Genomic DNA, 25,616 nt, shown 5'->3' with positions numbered 1-25,616 from the left:
TTTATGATAGAATATTAAGTTTCATACTTAAAATTTTTTTTTTTTTACAATCACGATGTTAACTTTAAATTCTTTTATCATAAAAAAATAAATTATTTACGCTAATTTTAGTTTAAAAAATTTATCGAACCTGATTTTACTATTCTTCTTCACAAAAAGTATAAATTTAATATTAATTTCATATAAATAAAGTACTTTATTAGCTAAAAAAAGATTTTTAGTGGGGAATACACGTCAATTTAATATTTTCTATTCATATGTAATTTAAACATTATCCAAAACTAAAGTATATAATAATAACTACATCTTTAAAAGTTAATTCATTTTAATTAAATAATAAAATATACTAATTACATGTGTCTGGTTTATTTTAATTATACGATTAGTCCAGGGTGTATTTGGCTCCCAATGTATCCATTCTTGAAGCAAGTTTAGGAATATACGTCGAAGTAATATATTCCATCCTGAATTGTTTAATAAATGAACTAGCTCATTGTTTCCGACCATAAAAAACAATCGATCCAATTTTATAGCCGAAACTAGTACGATTTTTCAGATTCCAACAGAGATAGAAGTGACCCAGAACCATTGTCAGCACAATTAATGCATTAGACTTGACGAATTAAATAATTGAGGGAAATTTTCGCAAAATGATACCCTAATAATTATTTTCCTTTCTTGTAATCTATCTATGTCGTTTTAGTGCTATTGATTTAAAGACGATAATGAACCATGAAAGTGAAGGTGTAGAGTTCTTCTTAATCGAAACCATTACAAAAGAGATCATCTGCGTGAAAATCCACATCGATTCATGATGCCTCATTACATATATAGCAATGACTATATATATGCAGATGGAAAAGTAAAACACAGCTCCAAAAGAAAAAAAAAAAAAAAAAAGGGAGAGAGAGAGAAAAATACTTGCACTTGATCTAATATTAATATTGAAGGTCAAGAACCTATTGAATTCCAAGATTTAGATTTATCATATTGCAATTCTCACTTTTGTTGAGCAAGAAAGCATTTCTATCCTTTTAAAGGTGTACTGATATAAAGCAATGGAGAAGAAGGCACAAATGAATAAAGGTGGAGAGAGTGAGATTATTTTATAGCGGTAGATATTATAACATTAATTGATTAGGCTTGTAACATTGAACAAGGAAGTCTAGGAGGGTAAACGAGCTGAGCCAAGCTTAAATCTAGAAGGGTCGAGCTTGGCTTGTTTATTAGCTCGTCAATTCGGGATTGGGCTTGGGGTTGGTCGAGCCTATATATCCAAACTCGAGCTTGGCTCGTGAGTTCGGCCTTGGGCTTGACAAGACCCAACCTAGTGAAATATAAAAGTTCTGACTCATATAGGCTCGGATGAGCTCGAGTTCGTTTAAGTTTGAAACAAAATCAATAATTATAAACTTGTCACTTGGATACCACGCAATATCATAAAAAGTATGATCAAACGATACAGATAATAACTGATCCTTAGGGACCTTATATTATGTGGGCTTTTAGCCGTATATATGGAATAAAAAAGCTTGTATAGACTCATGGATTTCTTGAGCTAAATACTATTGAAACTAAGGCCCCACTTGGTTCATGTAAAATAAGGGGAGAATCCCGGATTTAAGTTTTTGTAAATATTAAAAATCAACATTGTGAGAGATTTATCATTCTGGGAATGAGAAATGGAGAATCAAAATAAATTTTATTTTATTCTGTTTTTAGAAAATTATGGATTAAAAATTCAACTAATTATTGAAAAGAAAATCTTGTCAACGGTCAATGAACAAGATCATAGTGTTATTGAATAAGTTTGATACATTTATTTTTTAGATCTTTTTCGGTGAAAGAGTTCTTTATATATGTTTTATAAATTAATTATTTAGCCGCATGGATACTTGTTAATTTTTTTGCATTCTTTATATATGTTATATGAATAATTATTGAGTCACATGCATACTTCTTGGTTGTTCATCTGAAATATTACAAATGATCATCAAATATTTAAAATTGAATCCGATTCCATAAACAATGAACCAAACAAAAAATAAAATTGAATTTCAATTCCTTATTAAACCAAATGTAAAAAAGAAAAATTAATTTTTTCGTTTCGAAATCCATCTAATTCCAGCTCATTTGGATTCCGTTTCTGTTATGTTTCTATGTCTCGAGCCAAACAGGTCCTAAGATCTTGATTTAGTGAGGTTTTACTTGTTCTTAATTAACCAAAAATTAAAGATTCTATTTTCCGAGCACCTTTATTTCTTTTTTCTTTTCTCTGCTGGACCTTTATGGCCAAAGTACTTACCGAAGGGAATGAAATTCCACCTATAAGAATTATAGGTAATTGTAAAAAATGTCCCGACATTTCGATTCTTGTGGAAAAAGCCTAGAGATTCAAACCTTTCTAAAACGAGACTCTCACTTATTATTTACTTTTTGGCACTGAACTCTCAAATTAAGATATTTGAATAATTGAGATGGGTCACCCCGATCATGCCGACCTCTGCATTGAAACTTATCGTTAAGCTCTACTGCTTTAAATTCTTCTTCCATGGAGATAAGATGAGGGCCCCATGTTAGTAATCTCGTTACAATCTAGGAATTTCATGTGATTCAAATGGAAAGTATTTATTGGTCACAATTATTAAATTATAATTCGAGAAAAGAACTATAATGTTTAGCTTACAACCAAATTGCTGTAAACTATGCTGCAAAATTCCAATTTTTCTTGTAAACTTTGAACTTTACGTCAAATAAATGCCCCTAAAAGTCATTTGACTGTTTTTTCTTTTGGTAGGAAAAAGTCATTTGATTGCGCACAGTTGATTATGATTGTAATAAACCGATTCAGCAAAAAAAAAAAAGATTGTAATAAACCGTATATAGGTGATATTTGATTTTCAAATTTAATAATTTTTTAATTATAGGAAATGTTTTTGCTATTACAAAAAAAAATTCCAGTTTCCTCCTCTAATGAGTGTCGTTCCCAAAATTCATACTTATAGTAATGGGAATGATATTGCTTAACGCTCTTTTTTTTTTGCTGAAAATTATTACATATCGAATTTTCACATGCAGCTTCGCGCATATGATCGTTCCCTTTAGGCATTAAACATGCTTATGTTTATCACTATTATGGCATTGTTTGATAAATTAAGTGATTAAAAACTAAACATTTAATTAATTAATATGAGAAATGTATAAGAAGTGGAGGGAAATGATAAGGATGAGAATATATTTTGTGAGGAATTAAGAGCAAAAGTATCAATAAGTGAAAAATGACTTATTTTATTAAGTCAAATATATTTATTGAGTAATTTTTAATTTAATGATTAATATATAATTTAGACATTGACCTCTCATCTTTTTCTCTTTCTTCTATTTGTTTTCTCTTATAACTAATTGGTAATTAACTTATAAGCACTTATTTGATTAACTTGAAACAAACACATCCTAAATCATCAACTATATATCACCATATGTTCCTATATCTATAAAGTAAAAAATCACATTGTATCTAATAAAATTTGCTTTAAGAGTTCTTTTGTCAGGCATGCCGTGGCTTATTACTCATACAATCGAAAAAAAAAATTAGTAACAACAGTCTTGTGATATCAGCCATTAAATCACTTGAAAAGATTAATTTTTCAGTCAAGATGAAGATTTGAACTTAGTAATCAAGAAGTCATTACCTATATAAAGTCATAGCAGTAGAGAAACCAAAATCACCGACGGTTGAAACAGTTCTGGAGTACCAACATATAACTAATCAATAGACTGAGAATATTTCTTATTATATCACTGAAAATGGAGAGAATTAATCAAGTTTTCTGACACTACAAAACAAGAAGGAAAAATTAAAAGGAGGAACTCCCCATCAAGGTTCTTACTTCGTTTATCTTTTCGCTTTGCTTGCAGTCTCGTGAAGTAACGGTATGGGTAAAAGAATGGTAAAAGGCCGAGCCTGTGGTCTTTGCCACCACCAGAGAAAAAGGTGCCCACAGGACTGCCCGTTCCGGCCGTACTTCCCAGTCGACCAACCTGAATTGTACCGAAACGCAATCCGACTGTTTGGCGTGGCCAATTTGAAGAAGCTAATGGCGAAGGTCCAACCCGAGCAGTACGAGGACACCATGACCTCCATTATATATGAGGTGAACAGGCATGCTGAGGACTCGGTTTACGGGTGCTATGGGGCTTTAATAAAACTCCAGCAGCAGGTGGCCAGGGCTGAGCAAGAGCTGAAGGCGATCAACTCCTGGATCGCTTCCTTTAGGAGATTGTCTGAGCAGCCGGATGATCATGATCATCGATGTCACCCTCTATCCTTGCCTTCGAATTTTTGGGTGGAGTACACTCATGGTCATGACACTGTGATTCAATCAGATGCCGCAGCATCTCTGGAGATCATGAAATCATCGATGGTGAATCAACAGTCACGCAATCAAGATCGAGAATCTTCAGTGGTCAATGAACAGCCGCACCGATGCAATCTTGAGGCTTCGATGGTCAATGAACGGACCCACCGTTCCAATCTTGATCCAGTGATCGATGAATGGCCACGATACACCGAAAGAAATCTTGGCAATCAAAATCCTCTCATCCAGAGTGACCAAAGGTACGCCGTAGCCCAACAACTTCCAAGAGCGTTAGAGAAAGAAATTGCGAACCATGAAGATGAACCATCGCGTCCATTAATGGAAACTACGCACTCTGATATTAATGGAAACTAAGCACCATGATGATGAACCATCGCGTCCACTGAAAAGACGTACGATTTCATGGTCGCATGAATTACACCGTGTTCAGAGGCAGTAATAGGGATTGGTTACAAAGTGCAAATTTTCACCCAAGTTATCGATCAAGCTTTCAAGGGTAGAGTAGATGGATAGATTCATGTCATTTTCTGCAATTTCATCATAATTGACAGTCCCTGGATACTATACGTACTGCGCATCAGCTGCATAGAAGTAAAAACCAGCGGATGTTTTTCGACAGAAAATTGAGTAGAAAGTATACGCAGATCGGTGTGGGATTTGGTTTATCAAATGAACACATTTATCCGTTCATTCTTTAGTTCTTCCTGGATAGGGTTTTCCATTAGAAATGTTGGTACATTTCTCATGTTATGGTTTGCCAGTATCATGGTGCAACTGCAGATCGATCGGAATAAAAGATTCGAGTAAAGAATTGATCAGGAATGTCTAGTTAGTTAGTTATTCTGCAATATTCTTGTCAATAATGCTCGGTGTGTTGTGCAATCTCATCTTCACTTGTCTCGTGGATAGTCTTTTTTTCTACCTCGATCGATATTCTCATGCAATTGCCTTATGTCGCTTGCCATACGTCTCAAAATGATATATGTCGTCACATTTTACTATATTCCAGCTATATGAAATAAAACCTTTCATCTACTGATATAAAGTTGTCGATCAATTAATTTAATTCAGTATAGTAATTGGCATCAATGTCTCTCCCACGTATGATCTGCTGTAATAGCGACCTTCTACCATCGATATTGTGACATCAACAGCCCTTTGATGTTTATTTTTCTTTCTGTTTCAGTTTGGGGTCAAATTAGTGTCTCCAAATACTTTAATTCATATCAAAGAAATATATATATATATATAGCAATCTTATTCCAGTAAAATTTTCTTTTTATCCGCATTACTGCCAAACCACACATCAATTGCATCCTTTACGTAGCGTGAACCCAACTCGTGCTATATGTCCAAAAATGTTTGATATACTTGCATGGAGTGGTGGGTTGGGCTTAAGTCCAAAAGTATTCGTAGCACCTGGACCGCCTGCTCCAATCCATCGAAACTTTGGGTGAAAAAAATCATGATTTTGAAGAGTTTTATCTCTTATTGAGCCGATTCAGCTTGAACTCTTAATTAGTCGGGACCCATTGAATTTTCAGATATCCGAAAAAATTTAAAGATGAAGGTTGAATGGAAAAGAGAGTAAAATGTGAAAAGAGAATGTAAAAACCACTGGAATAATTAAGGTTATTTTATATCGTCTCACATTGAAAATCGATAAATTTAGCTGTACCTGTGCCTCATGGCCCCATGGCAGGTTTTCAGCTCGCGTTGGTAGAATTCTATCCCACCAGGCTTAAAGTCGAGACTGCAAATTAACAATAGATAGAGGAAAAATATGCTTATAAAGAGAGGAACAGTTAAACAAAAGCTGATTAAATTCTCACCACAGCGCGAGGAATAGTATTTGCAGGACGACAGTAGGCTCTTGTAGGCACATGACAACGGACGTCGAGGTTTGCAAGGGAATCGTGTCACAGGAGGATGGCGCGCACCATGGCTCTGTCACCACCGACCCCCGGCATATATATCCGAGTCGACAATACTGCGTTGCATGCGTGCCATCTCTCCTGCGACATGACTCTCTCAACCCCTATGCAATTTGATGATACACGATCGGCCTCTCCTCTTTCGAACATATTCAAATATATTGTTATACAAATATATTGCTATACATCTTATGGTGCCTCTACCCCTCTATACTTATATAGTGAAACTATAATCAGGTGTGAGACCATTGTAAGTGGCTGTCTGCCCCCTCACAATGTGTGAACATGGGATATTTCGAGTAAATTGCTCTGAAACTGATCCATCCCTTCCGGTAGAATTCTTTCGGTGATAACAAGTAAATGGGAAATTTACATGTTGAACGAGGTTAGAAATCTACATATATGTCTATATTATGATCATATACATATTCATCCTTGGCTTCCACGAAGCCTGGCTGTAGACCACGCTTGCCAACTTCTTAACTGTTTCTGTTTCTGACATTTTGGGTCAAAAGTTGATAGAACAAGATATTATTAGTCATCATTGTAATGATATATAGATTGTTGTTTTTCCTTTTACTAGAAGGTCAAGAGGGCTCGAATTGATGATATGATGATTTTTGGACCACGGACCAGCGTTTTACGATGTCGATGATCACGGCTGATGACGTCTTTTTTTTCCGTGTTTATCTTGATTTTTGAAAATTTCGATCAATCCAATTCAAACTGTATTGGTTCCCTAAGAGGTAAAACTTTTTCAGGTTGAATTTTCTTCATTCATAAGACTCGAATCTGAAATCTTATTTAAGGAAAATAAGTGTCGAATCGCCTGTACCAATTCATATTCTGGCTGATGATTGCATTCAATAATGGTTAATATCGCTCTGTTTGGAGGATTAGTGTCATTGTTGCAATATTGTGCACCGTAGATTAGTAATCATTAGAATTAACAACTCTCGTCAATCAACGTAAATTGCACATCCACGAAATGAAGAGGAAGAAAGAACCATCATACGTAATAATTTCTTGCGCCGAAGGTTAAGTATTTAATTAGGATTTAATTAATTTGAAGGTTCCCGGCGATTTTCAGGATGACTTTCTCATCATAATATTCCCCGGACATTTTAATTTTCATATTAGTTAATGCCAATTTTTAATCATAAAGTGCCGTCTTTGGTAAATTGCACTTTACTTGAGATTCGAATTGCACTGTACTGTTTATCCTGTGATACCATAGTCAATTTAATAAATAGTCAGACTTAGACTTAATAAATAGATTGTGAACATCTCGTGATTTGACCATTTAACAAAATAAGTATTTGGGTATTGGGAGAATCTTTTAATCTTGTCTTTTCAAGGCGGAATAATTCTTTGAAATATTGACCTGTTATGTTATGGTGAAGACCCCAGCTCCATCCCAGGAGAGACCTAAGAAGTCGACTAATTAGTCTTCCCCTTAATTACCGAGGTCCTTCTCAGAATCTTCTTCCCGTTGAAAGCAATTTATTATTTACATTTGAATAATGTGTAAGAGCTTATAAAATTATATATATATATATATATATATATGAGGTTAAACTGGATGGATCAAGGCAATCATTTTGCTTAGCAAGACAAATGAAATATAAAAGAACCAAACAAAAAGGGAAATCATGAAATTAGACTTTAATGTAGAACTTGACCATGATCAACTGATTCTTGGTCTCGTACCCACGGACTTATAATCTACCAAAAGATCCATCAGAACTTATTAATATTCATCATTTCATTAAATTTATTTAGAAGACCTTTTTTTTTGGAATTATCATATAGAAAAACTATAACACATAATTACAATTTGTGATTCAATTAATTAATGACTAAGAAGTTGTTGCCTATGCCCATGATGTCTCATACCCACGGACCTAATTTCTGAGGATAAAAGAGATCATGAATGAAACATTAATTAACAAGTCTTATGTTTTATTACTTAAAATCATCAATATAACCAACGTGGGTTACTTCAAGCGGTTTGACGTTTATTCCGCTTAATTAGGTTCTCGAGTTTGAGTCTTTATAAATGCAGAAAATCCACACTGGAAGAGTTTTACCTCTTAGTGAACTGATTCGGTTCGACTGGATTAGTTGAGATTCAATTGGGTTTCTGGACACCAGGATTCACACCCAAAAAAATCATATAAATAAGGTTTCCTTGTCTCTCAAAGCAGAATTTTTTTTATACCAGCGTGGCTTGGTTCAAGCAGTTTGGCACTTGTTCCACTTAAACAATGTCTTGGGTTTGAGTCTTATAAATAGAGAAAATTCACGTTGAGAGAGTTTTACTTTTTAGTAGGCTGACATAGTTCGACTAGATTAGTCAGAGTCCAATTGGGACTCCAGATACTAGGGTGTACACCGAAAAAAGTATAATATTTTTTTGGTGTGGACCACTCAGTATCCGAATTTAAATTGATTCTGACTAATCCAAGTTGGAAAGGAGAATATTAATGTGAACCAAAACCAATCAACTTGGTGTCTGAAGGGAGAATATTGACCTCGTCGAGCACGAGGGCACAGAATCAGACTTCTTCATTCAACATAGAATTAGTTCCAGCTCATAACTAATGAGAGGGCGACGTCTCTATATATACAGACATATTCACAGACGGAGCAACGAAGCCCCATGGACATGGAGGATCGAAGAGCTTCGTATCAACTAACATCGATAAAGGGGCTGAGGGCCTCTCGTCGCAGGAGAGATGGCACCTGCACCATTATGGCTGCTCCGCCCGGTGAAATCCGTGGCAGGAGGAAAAGCCTCCCCACAGGTGCCATCCCTCTGCTGTCACTCGATTCTAAAGCCGAAGCTGAATATAATCACGATATTCCTCTATTAGATTCAATGATTATATATCGAATATATCCACCTTCCTTCCTTCTTTATACAAAGTTCCATGCCAAGGATTTATGTCCATCAAACTTTTGTAGCTAACTCTCCATCCTCTGTTTTCGTTTGTATGCAGTATTCGACATTGTTGATCGAGGATGACTCTGTTTGGGATGCGGTGACACATCAAATTTCGACTCCTGAAGGCCCCCTTCTTTAATGTATGTGACCTGCCATGGACTTGAAGCAGCTCCATAAACAATCAGTACATCGAAGACCTGTGCTCACCAGTCCGAGAAAGAAGATAAAACCTCTTGCCGGAACCATCTGAGCGAGGAATCAAGGATGACTGCATCCGGTAACAAAGATTTTATAGCTAGCTGATGCAACTCAAAGACGTGTACCTATGTAAATATTTCTCTCTTGATACCTCTTTCCGGATCAGAAATTTTATGATCAGTAACGCATCCTCGTTATCTCGAGCTAGGTTAATTTGCCATCGCCATTCATATTGTTCGTGTCAAATGATCTAAACCAATGAAGCAGCTGTTGTATGAGATAACTGAATTTTTTTCAGGGGTTTTCCTTGGTCAACTCTAACCTTAATTTTGAGTGCATTCTCTCTCATCAGAGAGTGATGTCTGCCAACTGAGGCTAGATGATTAAGACATTGATTAATTGAACATTCTTAAATTTAGACCAAAAATGGGCATAATTATCACAAAAATTGACGGATCATAAATAGGATAGGGTCATAATTAATATGCAAAAACCTCCGGGAAATCTTAACTAACTATTGCTAGTACCAGATGATGTAATTAAATATAGAGGAAAAAGTAATTTGCCCCCTGTCCTAAGGGGGCAAGTTAGCTCTACCCTTGGCCGTTAAATTTTTTCGCTTTACCCACAAGTTCATCGGAAAATAAGCAAAGTGCCCACTTGGTGGAATTCTGGTCATTTTTCCGGTCAATTCGTGTCATGTGCACCTCACATGCCTCTTTGAAAGGGCAGTCTTCCACACTCATCTTCTTCCTTTCACAGAAAAAGAAAAAAATTAAACTAGGGGAAACGTGAGCCCTAAACGGGCTTGAGAGTCCATGACTGTGCGGTCTAAGCACAGCTGGTGCAAGGACGTCCTCGTTGGCACCGGCGTCGCCGTCCGCACCCTCCTACTCAGTAAATCGCTGACCCCTCCCTCCTCCTCTCTGCCCTCCACCGACTGCAGACCTCCCACCCCATCCTCCGTTCGAAGTTCCCAGACCCCTCTCTCCACCTCTCCGCCCTCCACCGACTGCAGACCTCCCACCACATCCTCCGTTCAAAGCACCACTTCGACGGACCCCTCCCTGCTCCAGACAAGGACACTGCCGAACAAGAACGGGGAGTCCTCCCTCCATCTCTCCCGTTGTTGTGCTTTCTGATGTCTGGAAGTATACTCTGTAAGATATTGTTGACTGAATTATGACTTGATTGCTTGCACTTCCCCTGAGTGAAGAGATTGATTAAGAGGGAGGGTAGTGGCGTGATGAAATCTGGGGGCAAAATCCCTAACCATAAATTTCATTAGAATCTAAACACCGAATATGAGAAAGAAGACAGGCCTTCTTTTGCAGGGTTAACTCTAACTCTGTACAGTTCTTTCCCATCAGCACTACACCGACAAATAAACCACAAACACACCCTTCGTCCCCTAATTTATTTATTTTTTTTTCTGTGGAAAATGATATTGGAAGACCATTTTGCCCTTTCAAAGAGGCATGTGAGGGGTACATGACCTGAATTGGCTGGAAAAATTAGCTGAATTTCACCGAGCGGGCACTTTGCTTATTTTTCCATGATATATAGTCCCGTTTTTTCGGTGAATTATGGGCTGAAGCCCGAGTTTATTGCAAAAAATATCAAACATTACAAAGGTGCATCTCGATCGAAATTGAACCTCAATATGAGATTAATTTACTATTCACATATCCTTTCCCTACGGGCATTCCATGATGTAATTTAGTTAGGTCAAGATTAGAGACGTTTCGCTCAAAACGCAACTTTACTGTACTGAAATTGATTTATTGGTCTACCTGGCTAAAATTTGTATGCCGATACCTAAACTTGAAAAATGGAATCCTTCTATTGTAATTTACTTTCTTTTTTTAACTTTGTTTTTTTCACAACAATCAGTGAATATTCATTAACGACAAACACGAGTACATAATTAAATTAAATGATCAAGAAAAAGATTACAAGCGCGTACAGCAGATTTACCAAGATTACTATAAGTGAAGAATAATATGATAAAAACATATCAAATAAGTATAAATACGGTTGCAAAAACATTATAACTTACAAACCGGTTGATAGATGAAGGTATTATTTGAATAATTTTTATAGAATTTTCCAATATCCGATGTTGAATATCAGAAAGTGCGATCTTTTTCAAGTAGGCATTCAAAGTACCAAAAATTACTTCATTCATGGAACTTACCCCTTCTAGAGAACCTTCAACTTTCAATTTTCGATTATAAATGACTCCCAAAATTTAATACAATAAAAGAGAAATATTAAATTATTAATAAATAGATAGATGATTTCACGATATATTAAATGTGACTTCTAAATCAATAGGTGATAGCATATTTTATCATGCTACACCCTCTTCCAATTTTCACATTAATGATTCTCTTCTTACTTTTTTGTTATGTCGAGGTCTCCTAAAATTAACAAAACCAAATGATTGAAACAAAACAAGTATCATTGGAGGACCTTGTTTGACTATAAAAAGCATGCTTTTTTGATCAATTTGGATTCAATCGAGCAGACAGTCTTTCGTTCACATAGAACTCATAAATTTCACACATCAATTAAAACAAGCTGACCTAGATATGCATGCATTGACCTGCTTTCTATTATGCATAGCTGCTAGGGCCTGTCACTTGTCGGTGACAATCTCACACAACCCCCAGCAAACCAAGATATATAGAGTGATGTGTTTGGTTTTAGAATTAAAGTTGAGTTCAGTTTTGATTTTAATTGAATTGTAATAATTGCGTTGTTGAATTATACGAAAAAATAATGACAAGTTGAGAAAATTTAATATTAAAAATTGAATTAAATATAATAGAGATATATGTGAATTTATGTATGGACTCCATATTTTTACTTTGAAGAGTTAATTTTTATTATGTAGTAGGTAAAGTTAAAGTTAGAGTTAAAATTATAAAATCCAATTACTTAACCAAATAGAGTAATCGTGTATCGAATACTAAAACCATGTATTTTGTGAAATACTCACTAGACCTATACGGACTTGAGCCATCTACAATCTAAAAGCTTAAATTAATAGATTATTAGACTCAAACTTCATATAAATTTATAATTTCTTTCTCAATTTTTTCATATGGGATAACCTATCTCAATATATTCGACGTCCAAAGTTGAGCTCCTGTGTTTTCGTAACTATAATACGTTATGCGCATGGAGATTGAGAAATTGTCATGAGACTGCAACCTGAGCAGCCTCATATCTGTGCGGTGGTCCCTCCCGCTCCCGATTGTGCACCCCATGAATTTCTTTTTTTTTCTTTTTTTTTTTTGTTTGGGGGGGGGGGGGGGGGGGGTCATGCTCTTTATTGATAACGAATAAACCCAAATACAAAGCCGAAGGGGACCCAATCCAACATCAGCGGAAGGCTCAAGGCCGAAAATCACAAAAGAGCAAACAAGCCCCAAAATAAAAGTACCAACAGCACTTTTAACAAACTAAAAACAAATCACAGAACAGCATTGACGCCCCGAGCAGGCAGTCGAGCCTTAGGCTCTTCACCATGGGCATGGGCATGGAGTTTTTCATTTCCTGCCCTCCACATAAAGTAAACGTGCACATGCCACGCAATTTTGAGGAGAATTTCTAATTCTCACATAAATATTCGCTGGATAGTGCGATCTCGCTAATATATAAAATTAGTTCCAAATTAATCATATGTATGGCATGGTGGTTTCATCACCCTGCTGGTCAATCTTTTGGATTTCGGACACATCCTACTGGCCAATTTAATGACAAGGACCGATGCTGCAGGCCCAGTCATCTCAATAACCTTGTTAGAACATTTGGGCAGTTGGCAGGTGGGCTGTACTCGAATGGTCCCTGTCATTGATCCTTGATTGCTTCTTTCGCCGACTGGTCATTCTTCAGCGTTGCTCCCCCTTTGGCCTGTTCTAGAGCGCGGATCAGGCTCTTCAAGTGGTTCTCGATGTTACGGGACTTGGCTTTCGGTATCAAATGCTCCGCTACATCGGCTGGACTCATGTTTGTTTCCGCCAACAATGCCTCGATAGTCCCGAACAGACTGTGTGATTCGATCCCCAAGTAGTTCTTCACGAGCACCTTGAATGCTTCGAACCCGCAATAAGACAACTCAATGTGTTTATCCATTCGGCCTTTTCGGATAAGAGCTGAGTCGAGTTTATCCACGTGATTCGTCGTGAAGACTATCAGTCTCTCCCCGCGACAGGCTGACCAAAGGCCATCGATAAAATTCAGGAGGCCTGATAGTGTAACCTTGCTGGGCTTCGCCTCCCGGTCGTCCGTTGCTAGCTTATTCATTGGGTTCTTCTCATCCTCGTCCTTTTCCTTTGGCTTCTCCTTCCTCTGACCTGTCAGGTCGAGTGAGCAATCAATGTCCTCGATCACGATTATGGACTTGCTCGACGTCTCGATCAGGAGCTTCCTCAGCTCCGTGTTGTCCTTCACCGCCATAAGTTCCAAATCATACAGATCATAGCCTAAAAGGTTCGCCATGGCAGCAATCATTGTGGACTTGCCCGTCCCAGGCGGGCCGTAGAGGAGGTATCCGCGCTTCCAGGCTCGACCGGTCCTTGCGTAGAAGTCCTCCGCCTTGCTGAATTCAATCAGGTCGTCCATGATTTCCTTCTTTCTCTCGGGCTCCATCGCGAGGGTCTGGAATGTTGCCGGGTGCTCAAAGACCACATGGCTCCAGGACGAGCCATTGTTGGTGAATAGTCTCCGCTGCTGGTTTCGGACCTTCATCGCCTTCCCTTCTTTCAAGACGTGGTTCAAGTAGGGCCCTAGGATGACATCTCTATGTTTCTTGTGGAATGTGAGCTTATAGTACCTGTTAGACAGATTGATAGTGCTAAAGACGGATTAACTTGAACGCCGTAATAGTGACTTGGACTGCAATTATTCTAAACAAAGAAAGGCTCAAGGCAACTAATAAAGGGCAAGAGAAATCCCACTAGATACTGATAACAAACATGTGATCTTTAAATCATAAGCAAGAACATGCGCCGCTGCTCTACGTCCTCTTTTATTTTAATTTAGTTGTGATGCTTTCCTCAGGTGAAATCTAAGTTGGATGTGTGCAAACAAAGTAACGAAATAAGCGGGAGTGTATTAATTCTATTTCCGGTTAACCATGACTCATTACCGGAATCCTAACTAATATTGAGCATAGCACTAGCAGTGTATGTATATCGAACAAGATAATATATATTACCGTTTCTCATCTGTGTGGGAGAAGAAAGAAAATGCCTGTGGCTTGGACACATTCTTCCCGAAAGCCCACCACAGCCTGAGCCCTCGGAACTCATCAGCAACCTCTTCGTAGTCGTCCATGCTCAGGACGAGGGACTGGTTGTTCTTCCCTATATCAGCTTTTAGCCGCTTCGCCTGGGTGGAGGACTTGATGCTGAGGTAGTTCTCGATGGCCGAGTAGGCCTCACTCCTCATGAACCTCTCCCCCGTGTGCTCGTTGAACGTGACCTGGACGTACGGGTAGAAGAAATTGAACGCCCGCTGGGAGTACTTCTCGATTTGCCCACGGATGTGGTGTGTTGGGAAGTACTGCTGGAAAACTGCCCAGAGGAACATCGCGCTCGCCAGCACCGATCCCAGGTTGGCAAACATGATTTTAGGATCCATGTTTTGGTCTCGTCGCTTGGCTCCTAATTGATCCTTCGATTACCTTTTACACTTTGCGGAGAAAGGCAATGCTCGGCCTCTAGGAAAATATCCTGGGTCCTCTGTTTCTCCCACGTTAGCGTATGGAAATAATTGGTTTGCAGTTCTGTCTTTTTAAGGTTTTGTGGAGTCGGCATGGAGGATAAAGCGACGATAGCTAGCCTTCCTAGCTAAGTAAATTTTGCGACGTGGTTGTCTCCTTGTCCACTGAAAGGATTTGGCAAATCACAATCGACATCGTTGTATCTCTATCAGCATCTTAGGCCAGCGGTGACGTCACAGCTCTAGCATGCTAAGAATCGGGACTCCTTCCTGGAGCTTGTTATTTGGACAACTCAGAATCATATGGAGAATTTAAATCCGAGAAGATACTCATCCCTCCGCGTTCGAAGATGATGCCGACTCTGTTCCAGTTACCAAATTCGAACGATCTTCTGATATGATTGTCGTATTGCCATCAGATTTCGCTCCTAACTTCTCAGAGAATTACGGCAAATGAACTTTTGGAATCTTTTGGACACATGATTTTGAAGACCGGCCGAGTCAATGCAACAGATTCTTAACCTGTTCATAGACCGACAATTACCAACGACGACTGGATGTATAATGACGTCAGGGATAGTGACATCCCAGTACCGACCTAATACATAAGCAAAGAATTTCAATTTGTCCCTACCTGTTTTCTTGGAAAAAGAACGTCAGATGCTCCCTAGAAATTTATAATTTAATTGGAGCATTGACGAACTTGAGTCGTCATAAATTCTATATTAAGTTGATAACGAAAAGACATGTATGTACTATACATTCAGTGTGTCATAGAATTTTCCCAGAGTAAGAGATGACCCATATGCAGCCATGAAATTTGCTCCTTACAAAGTCCATCATACAAAAGTTCATGGAATTGAAACTTTCCATGACATGTCAAAGGAAGACAATGGAATTTGCTCCATACAAAGTTCATCATAGGATTCAAACAAATAACAATCAAATCCACTAATACAATGTTTCTCCATTAATATCCTTCGTCCCCAATCTAACGCAATTATCCATACCAACTATTACTTTTGTTTTTTAGTTTGTGACACCATTCCCTTTCACATTTACTTTCTCTTCTTCCAATTTCCCATTTGCTACCAACCCATTTTCCTTGGCTTCCTCGATCGATTTTGCAGCATGTTTAGCCTCCGATTCCTTCGCTTTCTCTTCCTCCTCAGCCTTCTTCGCTTCCTCCTCCTCCTCCTCGGCCTTCTTCTTCGCTTCCTCTTCCTCCTCAGCCTTCTTTCTCGCTGCTTCCTCCTTTGCCTCCTCGAGAGCTTTGATCAAGCTCCTCAAGCAAGTCTCTGGAGTTTCTGTGCTCGACTTGGGCATCAAGTTCTCCGCCACATCAGCTGGAGTCATGTTTGTCTCCTTCAGCATCGCCTCTATCGTCCCGAACAGAGGATGAGACTCCACATCCAAATAGTTGTACGCTAGCACCTTGAAAGCTTCGAAGAAGCAGTAGGACATCTCGATGTGCTTGTCCATCCTACCTCTCCTGATAAGTGCCGGGTCAAGCTTATCGATGAAATTAGTTGTGAAGATAATGATCCTCTCCCCCCCACAGGCTGACCAGATCCCATCGATGAAGTTCAAAAGTCCGGATAGAGTGACCTTGCTCGCTTTGGTTTCCTCTTCCTCCTTCATCTTTTTAGCAGGATCACCCTTCCCTTCCTCATCCTCGTCATCGTCTTTCTTCTTTTCCTTCTTCCTCTGTCCAGTGAGGTCGAGTGAGCAGTCAATGTCCTCGATCACAATTATGGACTTGCTCGAAGTATCAATCAGCAGCTTCCTCAACTCCAAGTTGTCCTTCACTGCCGTCAGCTCCAAATCATACACGTCGTAATTCATGAAATTCGCCATGGCAGCGATCATTGTGGACTTGCCCGTCCCAGGCGGGCCATAGAGGAGGTACCCTCGTTTCCAGGCCTTCCCGATCTTCTTGTAGTACTCCTTCCCTTCACTGAACTTCTTGAGGTCGCTCATGATCTCCTGCTTCTTCTTCGGCTCCATTGCCAGGGTATCGAACGTCGCGGGATGCTCGAAAACCACATGGCTCCATTTGTTCGACTTGTAACCATACCTGTAAGCGATCAATTTTCCTCATTAAAAACTTCTATATTAGCTTTTGGCCGGACTGTATATATCATGATATATTAAAATTTGCACACTACCAGTTGTCGCTTGGGTTGTTGGTGTAGAGCTTCCTCTGCCGATTCTTCAGTGCAATTGCCTTCCCCTCACTCATGACGTGCTTGATATACGTACCTGTGATCAGGTCCCGGTGGTGCTTATGGAACATCAGCCTGTAGAACCTCCTCTCTTCCGTGGCAGGATAGACCGACATGGACATGCTGCAGGGAATTATCTTGTTGGACGACCACCAGAGCTTGGTGCCTTGGAACTCGTCTGTGACCTCCTCGTTGTCGTCCATACTTAGGACTAAGGATTGGCTGTCTTTGAGCGTATCGGCCCTAAGCTTCTTAGCTCCCGTGGTTGCCTTCTCGGTCAGGTAGTTCTGGATGGCAGTGTAGACGTCACTCTTCTTGAGCCGCTCCCCGGTGTACTCGGGGAAAGTGATCTGGATGTAGGGATACAACAATCTAACGAGTTTGCTGGTGTATTTCTGGAGAAGGTCACCAAGATGAGGGGGGAAATTGTTTTGGAAGAGGGTCACAATTATCATCAGACCACCAACCGTGGAGCTCAAGTGCATTAAGAGGTCTCGCATGATCATCTTTCCTCCCGGCAATCTGAAATAGTCGAGAATAGTAACTTCGAAGATATCCGAGGCACTTGCTCTTCTATTGCGTGCTCCATGTATAGAGGGAGAGGATAAGCAAGCAACAAGACAATCCATCAGAATTCTAGTTGCGTATTCATCAAGTCGGATGAATCAACATGCGGTGTATCTGTTTTCTTACGAGGAAACAAAATATATGGTAGACTATATACCTTATATATAGATTGGCTGCTACTCAAGAATGAATATACACGTTTGAAATCTAAATATTCTCAGAGTTCGAGTAAAGAACGTTATTATAAATTACAAAGAAACTATGTAGGTAGGAAGTAATATAAAGCAATGAGATTAGTATCTCAGAATTTCCATACAATAAGTCGCCATTTCAATTTATATACGTGTGCGTATATAAATTTTATATATCCACGTGCATATATACAGTTTCCCGATTTTAATATGAATCAATATATCCCCAATAATAGTGCGGTTATTATATAGCATGAATGGCATGGGTAATTAATATGAGGCATAGTATGCCAATCTTTTAGAGGAGAATTATAATCTGAAGCGCAACGTGAGTAGAGGTAAGCATGACTTCTTTCCCATTGAATTTGCTGTGAAAATATATAGTTGAGATGTTTATATAAGCATGTATCTTCTACTTAATTGTGTCAATTTTATTTTTGAATATATGAATATATGTAATTGAGAATTGAGATGTTTATGTTTTTGTTTAATTGCAGTTTGAGGTAGACAATTATTGGGATATGGATTGGCCGTTAGTATTATTAAATTGGACGAAGACTGCTTCGAGATGTTTTTATTTCTGGTTTATTTATAGGACCAATGATGACGTAATGTGAATCCCGCCATAAAGAGGTAAACTTGAAGAAAGCATGTCGGACCAATGACGTCGTAGTATTATTAGCCTCGACACGTGCTTAAGAAAAAGATTCCGAAGAAGTGTTAATAAAAATATGAGCCTATGGAAATAATTGGCATATGGTTCTGTCTTTTTAAAGTCTTGTGGAGTCGACATGGAGGATAAAATGACGATAGCTAGCCTTCCTAGCTAAGTAAATTAGGGCTTGTGACATGTGGTTGTCTCCTTGTCCACTGAGGATTTGCCAAATCACAATCGACATCGTTGGCCAGCAGTGACGTCACAGTTTTAGCATGCCAACAGTCCAAGACTCCTTCCCGGAGCTTTTAATTTGGACAACTCAGAATCATATGGAGAATTTAAATCCGAGAATGGAGAAGATACTCATCCCTCCGCATTCGAAGATGATGCCGGCTCCGTCCCAGTGACCAAAATCCAATAATATTTTGATATGGTTCTCAGACTGCCATCAGATTTTGCTCTTAACTTCTCAGAAAACTGAGTGTATTTGTTTTCGGAAAAATATTTAACTCTATTCAACTCCACTTATCTTCAATTCAACATCACAATCATTACTTTTTTTATTTTAAATTTTTTTTAACCATTTAATTCAATTTTTAATATTAAATTCTCTCAACTATTCATTAATTTTTCACAATTTAACAACACAATCATTACTTAATCATTATTTTCTCTCAATTATTTATTATTTTTTCACAATTTTTCTCATAATTCAACCATATAATCATTACAACCCAATTAAAATCAAAACTCAACTCAACTCTACTCTCAATTCAAATCCATTCTAACTTTTGGGATCTTTGGGACAAATGATTCTGAAGATCGGACGAGTCAATGCAACTGATCTTAACTTGTTCATAGACCGACCATTACCGACGACGATTGGATGTACAATGATGTCAGGGATAGTGACTTCCCAGCTACCGACCTAATACATAAACAAAGAATTTCAATTTGTCCCCACTTGTTTTCTTGGAAAAAGAACGTCAGATGTTCCCTAGAAATTTATAATTTAATTGGAGCATTGACGAACTTGAGTCTTCATAAATTCTATATTAAGTTGATAAGGAAAAGACAAGAGTAAGGGATTGGTCTGCAATACATGCAATTAGAGGTATATGTACCATACATTTATAAAAATCTTAATCACTGAAATTTTTTGAATTTTATTTTTAAAATTTCAGGATTAAATCTCAGCCGTTGAATGCGTGTATGGACTACAACATTCGATGTGTCATAGAATTTTCCCAGAGTAAGAGATGACCCATACGCAGCAATGAAATTTGCTCCGTACAAAGTCCATCATACAAAAGTTCATGGAATTGAAACTTTCTATGACATGTCAAAGGAAGACAATGAAATTTGCTCCATACAAAGTTCATCATAGGATTCAAACAAACCCCTATCAAATCCACTAACACAATGTTTCTCCACTAATGTCCTTCTTCCCCAATCTAACGCAATTATTCATACCAACTATTACTTTTGTTTAGTTTGTGACACCATTCTCTTTCATATTTACTTTCTCTTCTTCCAATTTCCCATTTGCTCCCACCCCATTTTCCTTGGCTTCCTCGATCGATTTTGCAGCATCTTTAGCCTCGGCCTTCTTCTTCGCTTCCTCCTCCTCCTCGGCCTTCTTCTTCGCTTCCTCTTCCTCCTCGGCCTTCTTTCTCGCTGCTTCCTCCTTCACTTCCTCGAGAGCTTCAATCAGGCTCCTCAGGCAAGTATCCGGAGTTTCCATGCTCGACTTGGGCATCAAGTTCTCCGCCACATCAGCTGGTGTCATGTTTGTTTCCTTCAGCATTGCCTCGATCGTGCCGAATAGAGGATGAGACTCGACATCCAAATAGTTGTTCGCGAGCACCTTGAAAGCTTCGAAGCAGCAGTAGGACATCTCGATGTGCTTGTCCATCCTACCTTTCCTGATAAGTGCCGGGTCAAGCTTATCGACGAAATTAGTCGTGAAGATAATGATCCTCTCTCCGCCACAGGCCGACCAGATCCCATCGATGAAGTTCAAAAGACCTGATAGAGTGACCTTGCTCTCTTTGGTTTCCTCTTCCTTCTTCATCTTTTTAGTAGGATCACCCTTACCTTCCTCATTCTCGTCATCGTCTTTCTTCTTTGCCTTCTTCCTCTGTCCTGTGAGGTCGAGTGAGCAGTCAATGTCCTCGATCACAATTATGGACTTGCTCGAAGTATCAATCAGCAGCCTCCTCAACTCTGAGTTGTCCTTCACTGTCGTCAGCTCCAAATCATACACGTCGTAATTCATGAAATTCGCCATGGCAGCGATCATTGTGGACTTGCCCGTCCCAGGCGGGCCATAGAGGAGGTACCCTCGTTTCCAGGCCTTCCCGATCTTCTTGTAGTACTCCTTCCCTTCACTGAACTTCTCAAGGTCGCTCACGATCTCCTGCTTCTTCTTCGGCTCCATTGCCAGGGTATCGAACGTTGCGGGGTGCTCGAAAACCACATGGCTCCACTTGGTCGACTTATACCTATACCTGCAAGTGATCAATTTTCTTAATTAAAAACTTCTATATTGGCTTTTGGCCGGACTGTATATATCATGATATATTAAAATTTGCACACTACCAGTTATGGCTTGGGTTGTTGGTGAAGAGCTTCCTCTGCCGATTCTTCAGCGCTATTGCCTTCCCGTCGTTCATGACATGCTTGATATACGTATCTGTAATCAAGTCCCGGTGACGTTTATGGAAGGTGAGCCTGTAGAACCTCTTCTCTTCCGTGGAAGGATAGATCGACAGGGACATGCCCCGGGAAACTATCTTGTTGGAGGACCACCAAAGGTTGGCGCCTTGGAACTCGTCTGTGACCTCCTCGTTGTCATCCATACTTAGGATTAAGGATTGGTTGTCTTTGAGCGTATCGGCCTTAAGCTTCTTAGCTCCCGTGGTTGCCTTCTTGATCAGGTAGTTCTGGATGGCGGTGTAGACGTCGCTCTTCTTGAGCCGCTCCCCGGTGTGCTCGGGGAAAGTGATCTGGATGTAGGGAGACAACAATCTAAAGAGTTTGCGGGTGTATTTCTCGAGAAGGTTACGAAGATGAAGGGGGATATGGTTACGGAAGAGGGTCGCGATTATCATCAGACCCCCAACCGAGGAGCTCAAGGGCATTAAGAGGTCTCGCCTGATCATCTTTCCTCCCGGCGATCTAAAAAATAGTCGAGATTAGTAACTTATCCGAGGCATTTGCCCTTCTACTGCGTGCTCCATATATAGAGGAGAAGGACAAGCAAGCAATAAGACAACCAATCAAAAGTCTACTTCGTGCTCATCAAGTCATGATTTTTATTCATATTTTATTTTACTTAATTAATTAATATCTTCTCTGTGTGATTAAGTAGGATGAATCAGCATGCGGTGTATCTGTTTTCGTCCAATGATATTTGCTGTTGGCAGGAAAATACCCAGTGCCAGTGGGTTCCACTTTCAGGTAAATATGTATGTATATATAATTACATGTATGTATGCATAAGAAACACAATATGTATATATGCATAAGCCAATATATGTCGTGTTTTAGCCTTCATGCTTGTCCAAATTGATATGCAAATGCCCAGTTGATGTCCGTCACAACTCTCTCTTTTTTTTTTTTTGCCTTGGACGAGGCTGTATTGTTATCGCCTTCCTCCGGGCTGCATATGCTTTTCCTTTTGGAGATAATTGTTAATTGGGTTTGTCCTACCTACTGCCACATGCTAAATTCTCTTTTATTTTCTATACATATGTATTCTCCTTTCTTTGAGATAATAGCATAGTAAAATGCTGATCAGCTTAGATATCAGTATTCAGAACGAGACTAGCATGAAAATTAGCATAAACTAGGTATAGTACAGCGCGCTACGTAGGTATTTTTAAAAAAATTAATAATATATAATTATTTGATATATAATATAATTTCTTGAGATCATATTATATTTTTTTAGAAATGAATTTTTAATATCCATTGAAAAATTTAAAATACTTTCTAACTTTATAGAAAATATTCTAATATTTATTCGCAATTTTTAATATAAAATTAATTGTCATGATCTTATCAAATTTTAAATTTTCAAATATTTAAAGCCAAAAAGATGAGTTGAGGGTTAGCAATTGAAGCTTCTAGACTCGCGCTACATTCAACTACCGACTAAGGGTTATCAAATAGTAAGGGTGGCAATTCGTATCGTGTCGTGTCTAAACGAGTTCGTGTCATTGAAGTTAGTATCCGTACACGACACGATTATTAAATGGGTCAGGTTTCATATACACGAACACGACACGTTTAAATCCGTATCAACCTGTACACGACAGGTTTAAACCTGTTTATCGAAACGTGTTATAATAGGTACACGTATCCATACACGACACAATTATACCCGGTTATCCGGACACGTTAACATAACCTGTTTATACATGACCTGCTTATCCAACCCGGTTAACCATTCAAAATTACGATGAGTGGAAGGGTATTTTGATAAATTCAGTTAGATAAACGAGTTAACAGGTTACGCAATTAAATAACACGATTAAACACGTCTAAATAAACAGATTTAATCGTGTATAATCAGGTTACAGGGGTTTAACCCCGTAAGACACGCTTGTTAATCGTGTCTAAACGAGTTAGATCCATTTAGACCAAATACCAAAAATGCCCAACATGAATCCGTTTAACTCCGTGTCGTGTCAAATATTGCTGGCCCTATCAAATATAGTTTCCATGTCTTGCGTTTCAGCATATATATATATACATATATCTAAAAACAAAGTCTCAAATTAATTTTTCACCCTGCCGTATCATCAAAAATATAAATGGAGTGTCGGCTAAATTCTCATGCTGTCACGTTATCACTTATGAATTAAGAAAAAAAGTATGTTCTTTTATCATTAATATATAGATTAAATACATATAACACAACATAATATATACAAGGAAACAAAATATACAGTAGACTATATACATTCTATATATATTAACTGCTACGCAAGAACGAATATACACGTATGAAATCTAAATATTCAGAGAGTGAGTAAAGCGACGTTACTATAAATTACAAAGAAACTATCTAGGTAGAAAGTAATATAAAGTAATGAGCTTAGTATCTCAAAATTTCCATACAATAAGCTGCCATTTCAATTTATATACGTGTGCATATATAAATTTTATATATCCATGTGCAAATATACAATTTCGCGATTTTAATATGAATCAATATATCTCCAATAATAGTGCGGGTTATATATATATATATATATATATATATATAGCATGAATGACATGGGTAATTAATATGAGGCATAGAGTGTCGATTTTTTAGAGGAGAACTACAATCTGAAGTGCAAACATGAGCAGAGGTAAGCATGACCTTTCCGTCCCATTGAATTTGATGTGAAAATATATAGTTGAGAGATGTTTATGTAAGCATGTATCTTCTACTTAATTGTATCATTTTTATTTTTGATTAAATGAATATATGTAGTTGGGAATTGAGATGTTTATGTGAGGATATATTTTCTACTTACGTATGTCAATAGTGGAAAAATCAATACATATAAAAAAAAAAGATTAAATGGGATCATATACACAGGGTAACAAACCGAATTTAAGAGAAAATTCATCTACTCAATTTAATAGTGTGTTTGAATTTAGAGTTGAGTTGAGTTGAATTTTGGTTTTAATTGGTTTGTAATGATTGTATTGTTGAATTATGAGAAAAAGTGTGAAAAAGTAATAAATAATTGAGAGGAAGTAATGATTAAGTAATGATTGTGTTGTTGAACTATGAAAAAATAATGAATAGTTGAGAGAATTTAATATTAAAAATTAAATTGAATGATTAAAAAAATTAAAAAATTTTAAAAGTAATGATTTAAGTTGTTGAATTGAAGATAAGTGGAGTTGAATTGAATTGAATTGAGTTGAATTAAAAAAATTTTAAAAAACAAACGGACTCTGAGGTGGTGTTTGGTTTTAGGATACAATCTTAAAATCACAATTTTAACTCAACTCTACCCACTACAAAACAAAACAACACATCAAAAGTCAATAAAGGTGGGACCCACACATAACCATTACATTTCACTCCTTTATAATACAATTTCATTACTATTAATTCTCAACTCCACCCGTTCTTGTACAAACTAATAGGCTCGTCCTCTTTCAACGTGCCAAATTTGATATACAATACGGTCACGTACTATATCCATCTCCCTACTGCTCATGTCAATATCATTTCGGATTCCATTTTGTTGAGGCGGATTACGAAATTCATCATAATATTGCCACGCATCACCATACTCCTCAAATAAGCTATCGCGATAACTATTGATCCGAATGAAATTATGCAACATAAAGCAGGCAAGCGCAATTTGTCCTTGACGACGCGGTCTGAAATTTGACATTTCCCGCAATATTCCAAATCTGTTCTTCACGACACCGAAGCACCGTTCTATTACGTTACGAACGGATGCGTGACGCTGATTAAACAACTCTTCCATCGTCGTTGGAGGATTGTCCTTATTGAAGTCACTGCGGTGATACCGTTGTCCTTTATAAGGGGCCAAATAACCGGGAACATTTGGGAAGCCCGCATCAACTACATAATATTGTTCTGCGTGCAGACATGTACAAATAATGTATATATATGATGTTCCATATGTTTATCGAAATACAGAAGAGCTTAACAAGGGAACATGGTATATGGAAAGTAACAACTTACCGTCTTGTGGTGCAGGGAATGTCGGTAACGTTGCGGCATCAGCAAGAATTCTAGAGT

At 38.1% G+C, this 25,616-nt stretch overlaps 4 protein-coding genes across 5 annotated transcripts; 1 reads left to right on the top strand and 3 right to left on the bottom strand.

Annotated features, from left to right (window-relative positions):
- Positions 1-3,935: 3,935 nt before the first annotated feature.
- Positions 3,936-4,733, top strand: LOC116193900 (LOB domain-containing protein 7-like). Its single transcript, XM_031522643.1, has one exon. The coding sequence runs from the start codon at positions 3,936-3,938 to the stop codon at positions 4,731-4,733; it is 798 nt and encodes a 265-aa protein (XP_031378503.1).
- Positions 4,734-12,823: 8,090 nt separating this feature from the next.
- On the bottom strand, positions 12,824-15,256 carry LOC116198098 (AAA-ATPase At3g28580-like). Of its 2 annotated transcripts, none has more exons than XM_031528437.1 (2): positions 14,686-15,256; positions 12,824-14,322 (listed from the first exon to the last, which is right to left on the bottom strand). In XM_031528437.1, exons 1-2 carry the CDS (start codon positions 15,108-15,110, stop codon positions 13,317-13,319), a joined length of 1,431 nt encoding a protein of 476 aa, XP_031384297.1. In that variant the 5' UTR covers positions 15,111-15,256; the 3' UTR covers positions 12,824-13,316. The 2 variants fall into 2 exon arrangements, with proteins under 2 accessions (XP_031384297.1, XP_031384298.1); XM_031528438.1 differs by having other exon boundaries at positions 12,824-14,301; positions 14,686-15,255.
- An 807-nt stretch (positions 15,257-16,063) lies between these two features.
- LOC116194718 (AAA-ATPase ASD, mitochondrial-like) lies at positions 16,064-18,178 on the bottom strand. Its single transcript, XM_031523606.1, has 2 exons — positions 17,360-18,178; positions 16,064-17,268 (listed from the first exon to the last, which is right to left on the bottom strand). The coding sequence occupies exons 1-2, from the start codon at positions 18,043-18,045 to the stop codon at positions 16,221-16,223; spliced, it is 1,734 nt and encodes a 577-aa protein (XP_031379466.1). The 5' UTR covers positions 18,046-18,178; the 3' UTR covers positions 16,064-16,220.
- Positions 18,179-20,145: 1,967 nt separating this feature from the next.
- LOC116197916 (AAA-ATPase ASD, mitochondrial-like) lies at positions 20,146-22,125 on the bottom strand. The gene is made up of 2 exons (XM_031528193.1): positions 21,434-22,125; positions 20,146-21,342 (listed from the first exon to the last, which is right to left on the bottom strand). The coding sequence occupies exons 1-2, from the start codon at positions 21,994-21,996 to the stop codon at positions 20,322-20,324; spliced, it is 1,584 nt and encodes a 527-aa protein (XP_031384053.1). The 5' UTR covers positions 21,997-22,125; the 3' UTR covers positions 20,146-20,321.
- Between the last annotated feature and the right edge of the window lie 3,491 nt (positions 22,126-25,616).

This window comes from Punica granatum, chromosome 2 (assembly GCF_007655135.1).
Source record: "Punica granatum isolate Tunisia-2019 chromosome 2, ASM765513v2, whole genome shotgun sequence".
NCBI classification, from domain to species: domain Eukaryota; kingdom Viridiplantae; phylum Streptophyta; class Magnoliopsida; order Myrtales; family Lythraceae; genus Punica; species Punica granatum.
The sequence above is the reverse complement of the archived record's forward strand: the minus strand, read 5'-3'. Positions and strand labels throughout refer to the sequence as shown.